This window comes from Echiichthys vipera, assembly GCF_963691815.1.
Source record: "Echiichthys vipera genome assembly, chromosome: 3".
NCBI lineage: Eukaryota > Metazoa > Chordata > Actinopteri > Perciformes > Trachinidae > Echiichthys > Echiichthys vipera.
In genome coordinates this window covers 16,897,607-16,907,962 of record NC_139828.1, presented here as the reverse complement: position 1 = coordinate 16,907,962, position 10,356 = coordinate 16,897,607, and the positions used below count along the sequence as shown (strand labels likewise).

The 10,356-nt window shown below is 39.6% G+C and overlaps 1 protein-coding gene across 1 annotated transcript; it reads left to right on the top strand.

Annotated features, from left to right (window-relative positions):
- Nucleotides 1–2,428: 2,428 nt before the first annotated feature.
- Nucleotides 2,429–9,896, top strand: LOC310945040 (5-hydroxytryptamine receptor 3A-like; the record flags this gene model as incomplete). The annotated part of the gene is made up of 7 exons (XM_083910981.1): nucleotides 2,429–2,488; nucleotides 3,685–3,791; nucleotides 4,028–4,200; nucleotides 4,445–4,605; nucleotides 5,076–5,286; nucleotides 6,279–6,488; nucleotides 9,580–9,896. 7 exons carry the CDS (start codon nucleotides 2,429–2,431, stop codon nucleotides 9,894–9,896), a joined length of 1,239 nt encoding a protein of 412 aa, XP_083767107.1.
- Nucleotides 9,897–10,356: the final 460 nt, after the last annotated feature.

The window sequence follows — 10,356 nt, the reverse complement described above, 5'->3', positions numbered from 1 at the left end:
TGTACAGACATTCATGGTTTCCAAACAATGTACTGTATGCTCATGTCTTTAGTGATCCCTGATTTCTCTTTTACCGTCACCATGAGGTAGAACAACACTCAACAACTACTGGATGGATTGCTATGACGTTTGGTGCAGACATTTATGTTCTCCTTCAAGATTAATTGTGACAACTTTTAAACTTGCACAATAGGTCAACATTTTGATTTATAGTACTTTAGTTTATGATATGATTTTAGTTTATGAAAAAGCAAAACTCATGATATCCGCCATGTGTGCGTGCTAACATTCTAAACTAATTACTAGTTGATGTGTTTGCCCAGGCCTCAGCTCTCATAAATAGTACACGTTGTTGACAGAGAAAATACAAAACCACATGACGATGATTCAAAAACCTGTTGTACAATCCAAACATTCATTATGTAAACAGAGATGAGTGGATCTCTGCAAGAAACTTGAAATACCCTGAAGGCTTACAGTAAGTCGTGCTACTGTCTGCCATATTCTAGAGTAAATATTAGCCTCTGAAGGAGGTTAAAATTTGATTTAAATTATATATCACCTTGCACGGGCAGACCGTCTTAATTTAATATAATCGAGCAGACTCTGACTTTTGTGTGTTGTGATCTAAAGCACTTGTCATGAAAAGGCTTACCTGAGAAAATGACAGATTTAAAGTCCGCTGAATCCATCTTTATCTGTTTCATGCTGCATCACGGTAAGGCAGGAAAACATTTTGACTATATCACAAAATAAACAAAGAATATGATCAGTAGTTGGTAATTAAAGGGGTATGAAAATTACTTATGGTCTTCTATAGTTGGAATTTCTTTCAAATACTGTACATAATAATTATAAAGATGTATTTAAAGGGTAGAATAAGGTTTTTTAGAAAATATTGAACTAGAAAAGTCAAATACCAAAAGCATTGCACTTTCAGTTATGAAATACAAGGAAATAAATATATTATATATTATATTTTCCTTAAATCACGTCATACATGTTTGTTTATTACAGCTACATGGCACATTAATAAATACAATATCAGTCCTTGTTTCTGTGAAATATTTATTCAATATTTCCAACTTTTATTTTCAAAAAGAATTCATTAGTTTATTTTGGTTATGGTAGTTTGACTTATCAGCCACACATCTTATCAAAAAGAGTACTACCAACTTCTAATAAACTCCTTTATAAATCAAAATTAATTATTTGTTAAGTATTTGTAATAATAAAGGTATATGTATATATGCAGATGTCCTTATTATTGACAGTCGAGGCAGTAAATGATGCAGCAAAGGTAATTCATAATGTATCATTATATAGCCCCGTTATACGTAATTACTTAGAACAACATTTGGGTTGCCAGGTGGTGGAGAAAAAAGAGATTAATTATCATTAACATTGTCCGGTGCAGGCGCGGTGCACGGTTGCATGTTATAGTATTATGTTCCTAAGTTTATATTTCTGTATATTCATACACAGTTTGATGACTTGTTGGTTTATTATAAACACGATTGTGTTTTGTGTGTTTGGGGTTTTCTGTCTGCTTTGTTTTTCCTCCTGTATTTTCTTGTTGCCCTTTCTGCCTTTAAATCTACACACCTGCTCTGAATCAGCCTTGTTAGTCTTTACCTGCTCTCCAAAGTTTGTCCAGTCAATCAGCTCCCTGTCTGCTCTCCCGCCTAATCATCTCATTCCCGTCACCTGCACTTAACCCTATCCTCAGATTAGTTTGCAGTCAGTCTTCGTTTGATCCTTTTTGTTTTTGTCTTTGTTGCTTTACCTGCATGAACCTTGACTAAAAATTTTCCTAGTTCCTTTTGTCTGCTTGACTTTTTGGGTCATTGATAAAACATTTATTTGCTATTTTAAAACTCTATGAACAGACAGAAATGTGACCCAAGAGGTGTATTTCTCCAACCAGGGCTTTGGGCATTTATCTTGCAAAAACGATCTTTTGTTTTTGAATATAATTAGCCTGTTTACTTGTGATCTCAAGATAACAGTAACCACAGTCATTCTCGACTTCCCTGTCATACCCATATCGTGTACAGCAGACAAAGAAAGATCTGCAGCGTTTCTGTGTCACACCAAAATAACTGGGACTGAACACCTCCATGTGCATATTTATGAGTAATCTCCCAAATATTGTTTTCTACTTTCTCTTTTAACTTAGGTTTGGTATCAGCATTTAACTGCACCAACTCAAATCCTGAATCCTTGTTTGATGCACTTGAGGAGAATTTATTCACTAAAAATTTACTGCGACCTGTAAAAAGCTTTTCAAGTCCACTTAACGTAACCATCAGTATCACTGTGGTGGGAATTTTAGGAGTGGTGAGTCTACACAAATACATCTATGCATACCTGCACATGAGCATGAATAACTTTTATATGTATTACTAAATCTAATTAACTTAAAAACATGTCTGAACCACAGGATGAAAAATCCCAAACACTGTCAACAGTCATATGGCAAGTACTGGTAAGTTATAAAAGCTCTGACAAAAGTTTTTGATGAATTAAATCCGCCTTGTGCACATTTTTTTATGAAATTGTGTTATCTATTTTAATTATTACGGTTGAATTAGCATTTGTTTGTAGAAAAATAAGCACATCCAAGAATAGAAGGTCTGGGAAGGTTATTTCCACTATTCATAATTTTTTTATTGTGTGTTTGTGTCTGTCTGTCTGTCTGTCTGTCTGTTTGTCTTTCTGGCTTTCTTTTTGTCTGTCATAGAGATTTGTTGAGGTAATTTTTGTTACGATTTGGCACTATAAATGAATTATTGAATAATAATTATTGAATTAAGCTGTATCTTTTTTAATATTACTAGTGAGGTGCACAAAAGTCAGAAATGTGTTGTTGGTTTTCTCTAATAACTCAAAATGATACATACATGCATTTTTTATAATTACTTTAGTGGAAAAAAATGTATGTTTATTTGTGATGAAATACATTTTAATGAAAAATATTTTTAAAAAAAATGCATTTTCCCCCCACTAGAATTATACTGCAATGGTGTTGTAGATGTCATATTTGTCTTTGTTTACGTTACAATCCGTAAGATTTTCATCAAGTTAATTGTCCGCTGAGTTACTATATATCAAAGAGTGAGTTAAAACAATGGAGACTGCTCATATGACCCACCAATGAAAGTACTTCTACTTGCCTTTTAGCCGAGTATTCAAAGCTCAGTGTCTGTGGTGACATTCCCTCTCTGAATGCAAATGTGCCGCTATGTTAGTGACGCTGCTAACAACAGTTGGTCTGCTGAACAAGCTTGTCATTGCCGGTTATGCTTCGTTTCAGTGAAATTGTAAATCGGGAACTCCAACTTTTTAGTCAGGCTTGTAGTAAGGGCAGAAGCTTAATAGGAGTGTGTGTGTATGGATTTAAGAGGGTAACATAAAGGGGATGGCCTGGAAGTAGAGAGGTGAATGTGTTTCAATAAAGTTTACAAAAGAGCAAATAAAAAAAGTCAACACACATAGCGACTGTGCACCTGACAAGATGCAGGGCTCTGAAAGAACAAGCTCGCCTGAAATTACATTTTACTGCCAAAGAGGCCGCAAGAAACAACGTAATTTAAACTTTTACAGATAATGACTTTCATTTAGTGACACAGCTGAAATGGTTAAAATTTTCTGAAATCATTGGTGTTGTTGTGTTTAATGCAGGAGTGGGATATTGAGGGACTGAGCTGGGATGAGGAGGAATGTGGAACTGGAAGAGTCTCCATCCCTCGGGATAAGCTTTGGGTTCCAGACGTTCACATCGCAGAGTTGTAAGTTCAAAGAATATTAAGTAGTCTGTGAGCTTTTTTCAAATTATTGTCCAAATCTGAGAAATTAGCCTTAAAGTAAAGTAAAAACCTGAAATATCAGCACATGGAAATCAAACTTAGATGCTGTAAATTGTGAGAGGAGAGAGGTAAACCTCCATGTAAGTTTGCAGTTTTACAGTAACTTCTTTATCCATTAATTAATAATTTAAATGTTGTTTTGTTCTATTCCATTGCAGCATGGATGAGGAGGACACATCTCCTCACACTCCCTTTGTCTACTTAAACAGCACAGGTCATGTATTTGATGATAAACCAGTCAGAGTGATCAGCTCTTGCAGATTAGTAATCTACACTTTCCCCTTCGATATCCAAAACTGCTCTCTGACCTTTGGGTCGTATCTACACTTTGGTAAGCCTGCTGTCATTGAACTGCGTAACTTAAAGTGTTGGCCAGAGAATAACTCTTTTTCATTAGGGTTGTAAAGAAATGTGTGTGACACAAACATGAGGCCACAGTTTTTTGGTTGTCCCACATTTAGATCATTTGACAAATTTAGTTATAAAAAAATCTTGTGTGTCGAATGATATTTCAATTAACTTCACTTGGCATCTAACAACTCAAAACAAAACTTTGCAATAAATGTTTTTTTAAGCCATGGACGTGAGGATGATTCAAGGCTTAACAGGTGCAGAGATCCTGGAGGAGTCCCGAGATGTGTTGAAGACCAATGGGGAGTGGGAGCTCACAGATATCGGAGTAGATCCTTCTACCCTGGCATTAACTGTGGGAAGTTACTCTGAGATCAAATACTATGTAAGCACTTTTACTATTCTAATTATTTTGGATTGTAACAGCTGAACAAGATTTCAAACTATATTCTATGTGAAAACAGTATAGACTAATCACATTAGTATACTATTCTGAATTTGAAAGAAACAACATACTAGTGAGCCAAATTATTTGATTTGATCTTATCATTTTTATTAGTAATGGAGAATGGCATGCAATAGAAATAGGTTCAACCTGCTAGGAGTAATTGGCTGTCCGCCCCACACCTTACCAGTGCAATGGTTGTTGTTAATTTTATTTTTTGCCAACTTTCATAGTAGTTAAACTTATACATATTTACGTTCATTCAATGGTATTAGATTACAAATGTGAACTCACCCTGAATTCACTTCACACTTCCAATGTAAACCTCAAGTGAATCCTTTTGCATATGAGTTCAGAAGGAAATAAAGATAAATGTGCAAAGTTTGACTAAAATACATGCTCTTCCCAAGATCATTCTGAGACGTAGACCTATCCTCTATGTGGTGAACCTCCTGATCCCCAGCTGCTTCCTCGTCACCTTGGACCTCTTCAGCTTCCTGCTGCCTCTGCAGAGTGTGGACCGGCCCTCCTTCAAGATGACCCTCATCCTGGGCTACACCGTTTTCCTTCTCATTATGAATGACCTGCTTCCTGTCACTGGGGATACAACACCTCTCATCAGTGAGTGACGCTTGTTACTTGATATAGTTACTCTTTTATTCCAGGAAAGATTGAACAAACAATCACACTACTATGAAATTCACTGCAGTACAAACTTACACTGCAAGCGACTCAGTATCCATGTCCACACTCCTTTACGGAGTCATATGTCCAGTCAAATCTAAAAACACACACCAAATAAACCTAGAAAAAAATACATTTCTCATAACTGCAGCACTCACCCAAGAGTTATCACGTTTGTATTATCCAGTGATAGCTGTCTGAACACCCATGGGTACATTGCAAAATGTAAATGCCAATACATATTGGAGCATAGCCAATTTGCCAAATTGTAAATCAATATAGGCAATAAAGGAGGGCTTCAAGTTGAGCCCACAGCTCTTCCTTTCCCCCCAATTAAAACTTAAAGCTTTAAGATGATAATTCCCAATGAAAGTAAGTCCCCAAAGCAATTTCATTCAAAAGCAACTGGACTTGGTTATTTGTCTAGGAAGAGGTTTCACCTCTCATCCAAGAGGTTCATCAGTTCATGTACGCATCTGACCAGGCTGGGACTGGTCCAACAATCTGGTGTGGAGATCCACAAGGCCGATGATGTCACTGGAACTCTTTGTGCTCCAAGTGCCAACGACCAACGTCATTAGAGTGACAGTCGTTGGTGGGAAGTAGGTTTCGACTTTGTTAGTGCTCTATTGGGTCTTAATGACAAGTCGTTGTCGAGGCCATTTGTGAACAGTTGTTCTTTGAGGTCAAATGGCCTAGGGAACCAAGCAGTTGCCTGCAGGTAATCATAAACCTGGAAACTGTCAGAATTATGTCTACAAGGAATTTAATAACAGGTGCTTTTATGTAAACAGTGTTTCCCAAATATGATCATAACCAGATATGCATTAAGACGGTTGAAAAGGTTACCATGCATGTAAAACATTAAGCCTAACTTATAAATATGTGTGCTGAATTCTCCTATTTTTGATGTTTTTTGTTTCCTGCAGATGTTTTCTTCTCCATCAGTCTCGCTCTGATGGTGGCCAGCCTGTTGGAGACTGTGTTTATCATCAATATCCAGTTCCGCTCCAGTCAGTACAGCGCTGTGCCTCACTGGCTTAGTGTCGTCGTGTTACAATATCTAGCTTTTGTCGTCTGTCTCCCCCGAAAGAAAAAGAGCAACAGAACCACTGTCTTCCTCAACCCATATACTAAAGGTATTTAATTATGATTTGACGTTGAATGAGGTTTGTCTTGTACAGTGGACTAGAAAGTTACAAACTCTTATAACAATAAATTATTAGATCATTTCAGATCTCAATAACAATACTATATCGCAATGTTTTTTAGTGATTAAAAAAAATAACCTTTATGAACTGTAGCATTTTCTCGTTTTATCAAGAACTTCAGTCCAAATGACGTATATATTGCTGTAAGCAGTTCGGTGCAGGTTTTTTAACATTGCAAAACATACATACAATAGACATTTTTATATAATTTTGATGATATGTATCTACCATATGGGCGATATAGAAGGAAGTTTTTTGTCTCAATATATCACAATATCGGTGAAATCATGAGTTATGTAGTAATCCAGTTGATGTTGATGATGTTAATCCCATTGAATTGTTATGTGACGTTTGATTATAGAAGCAAAACTACAATTTCAAATTATATTCCCTCTGGTATTTCAGATAACAAGTGAGTTAATGTACTTGTTATTGTCAATTTAGAAAGTTATTTGAGTATATTGTGATCATTTTAATGGACACCTGCCACTCACTCACTCACTCACTCACTCACTCTCTCACTCATTCACTCCGGGTCAGGTTACAGGGGCAGCAGCTCTAGCAGGGGACCCCAAACTTCCTTTTCCTGTGCCACATCAACCAGCTCTAACTGGGGGATATGATCTCTCAACCTAGTCCTGGGTCCCTCCTGAGGCCTCCTCCCAGCTGGCTGTAATACCTACCTAGGGAGGCGCCCAGGGGGCATCCTTAATAGTTGCTCGAAACCATCTCAACTGGCTCCTTTCAACGCAAAGGAGCAGCGGCTCTAATCACAGTTCCTCACGGATGGTTAAACTTTTCACCCTATCTCTAAGGGAAGACTCCAGCCACCCTCCTGAAAACCTATTCCGGCCGCTTGTACCTCGTTCTTTTGGTCATGGCCAGCTTTCTTGACCATAGGTGAGAGTAGGAATGAAGATTGACCGGTAGATCGAGAGCTTTGCCTTCCGGCTCAGCTCTCTTTTAGTCATGATAGTGTGATAAAGCAACTGCAATACCACTGCCGCTGCTCCGATTCACTGGCCAAACTCACTCTTCATCATCCCCTTACTGAGGAGCAAGATCCCGAGGTACTTGAACTCCTTCACTTGGGGTAAGGACTCATTCCCCAACCGGGGTAAGCAGTCAACTGATTTCCTGCTGAGAGCCATTGCGTCATATTTAGAGGTACTGATCCATATCCCAGCCGTTTCACACTCAGCTGCAAACCGATCAAGTGGGTGCTATAGGTCACTGACCGATGTTGCAATCAGGAACACATCATCTGCAAAAACCAGAGATGAGAGCCCCAGCCCAATGAACTGAAAATCACAAACAGGATTGGTGAGAAAGTGAAGCCCTGGAGGAGGCCAACCCCTACCTGAAACAAATCCGGACACAGCTCTCGCTATGGGTATACAGAGATTGGATTGCCCTGAGAAGTGACCCCCTCACACCCTACTCCCACAGCCCCTCCCATAGTATCTCCCGAGGGACCCAGTCATATGCCTCCAGATCCTTTAAAGCACATGGAGTATGGATGGGCATACTCCAAGGCTCCCTCCAGGATCCTTGCGAGAGCACTTTGGAGTAGATTTTATCAGGGAGGCTGAGTAGTGTGATACTCCTGTAATTGGCACACACTCTCTTGCCCCCCTTTTTGAACAGAGGAACCAGCTCCACGATCTGCCACTCCTTTGGGTCTGTCGCAGACTTCCACGCAATGTTGAAGAGACGTGTCAAAGAAGTCAGCCCCTCCCCAACTAAAGCTTTAAGCATTTCTGGACGAGGGGCTTAGTCACTGTGGAGTTGTTTGAATACCTCACTAACTTCCACCAGAGATATCGACGGGGATCCCCCATCAGCCTCCAGCTCTGCCTCTACAATAGAGGGCGTGTTAGTCGGATTAAGAAGTTCTTGAAAGTGCTCCTTCCACCGTCCGATTACCTCTTCAGCTAAGCTGCAAACAGCTGGGATGGTTTATCGTTTCCACATCCAGAGGTTCTGAATGGTTTTCCAGAAGCCCAAAAGTCCTTTTCCATGACTTCTCCCACACCCGCTGCTTTGCCCCAGACACAGCAGAGGTTGCAGCCCTTTGGGCCTGTCGGTACCTTGCAAATGCCTCTGGAGTCTTCTCTTTCAGTGGGACAGCTTCCCTGACCACTTACGTCCACTACGGTGTTCAAGGGTTACCACACCTTGAGGCACCTAAGATCTTGAGGCCACAGCTCACCGCTGCAGCTCCAGCAATGGAGCTTTGAAAGCTCCGCCGGAGGTAAGAGTACTGCAAATGGTGGGCCCACAGAATGGAGAGAGAGGAGGTGCCACATAACTTTTTTAGGCTGTGCTCGGCCGGGCTCCATGGCAAACCTGGCCACCAGACGCTCGCAGGCAAGCCCTCCATCTGAGCCTGGCTCAAGATGGGGGCCCTGTGCTACCTCCGGGCAGGGTCTCTTTTCCTTGTTTGTTCATGGGGTCTTTGTGAAGCATACTTAGTCTGGCCCCTTGCGTGAGACCATTCTGCCATCGGAGACCGTACCGGGAGCACCAGGCTCCAGACAACACAGCCCTTGGGTTCACAGGGACACAAAAACCTCTCTACCATGATAAGGTGAACCAGTCCGTAAACAAAAAAAAATCATGATAAAATGTTTATTATTGCGCAAGAACAGAACATACAGTACACTTCAAGTTCAAGTCACAGCCATGTTCTGAGGGCATATTTTTTAGGTGAAAAAAGTAACATTTGTCATGGTGATGTATTAAAACATCACATGATTATGAAAACATAAGTATTTATCTTCGGTGTTCCCATAACAGTCTGCAGTCTCTCCTCAGCAGCTACTGCATGTACTGGGGGAAAGGTTCCTTTCCCACAGAGAACATACAACATATTATTCAGCCAGAGTTCACACATTATAGTACATGGTGGTATTGTGCATTTTTATATCATTATCTAGCTGCAATTTAGATTTGGTATTTTCAGCACAAGTTTTAGACATTTAGTAATTAAACAAAAGCTGTTCTTTGTTCTTGACAGAACCAGCAACGAAATCCAACATCACAAACATCTCAGAGATTCATCTTCAGCATGTCTTTAGTGCACCTGCAGTGAAACCCCTTCCACCGCCTCCTCCAGAGCCTACCCTGAATGAACTAAGGAAGCTGAGCAGAGATCTCTTGGCCATCCGCCACCAGGTGGACAAACACTTCCAGGGGAGTAAAACCTCAGAGGAATGGCAAATGATTGGGATGGTCATTGATCGTCTGCTGTTTTGCTTGTATATCGTCTTCATATCTGTCAGCTTCATCACCATCATATCTATCTGGATCTGGAGCAACACGTATGCAGTATGATTTAACTGAAAGGGTTAAAGCCTGATTGAGAAAATGTTTACACATATTAGCAGTTTATATGTTATATCCTGAGATGTATTTGAGTAAGTTAAGTAATTTTGAACAAGATGTTGAGATAACTGAGTCTGACAAGTATTTGGGCTTCATAATGATATTAAGATGACCTTTGATATGAACACATGGTAAAGCCAGCAGCATTGTTTTTGTCTGCGGAAGCTAAGACAGCTAAACCAAATTCCAGGTCAATAGATCCTCAATGACATTGTTTTATAAATCTTTTTATCGAGTAAGTTTTTATTTTTCATTTATTTGTTGGTATTCCTCAGCCTCACAATGAAAAACTCAGCAAACCGTACTCAGCAGAAAGATCTTTCCATACTGTACAACAAACAATTGTTGAAGAAGGCAGAATCCATTATATCAGACAGTACTCGGCCTCCTTCACTTAGAAGTCCCCCAG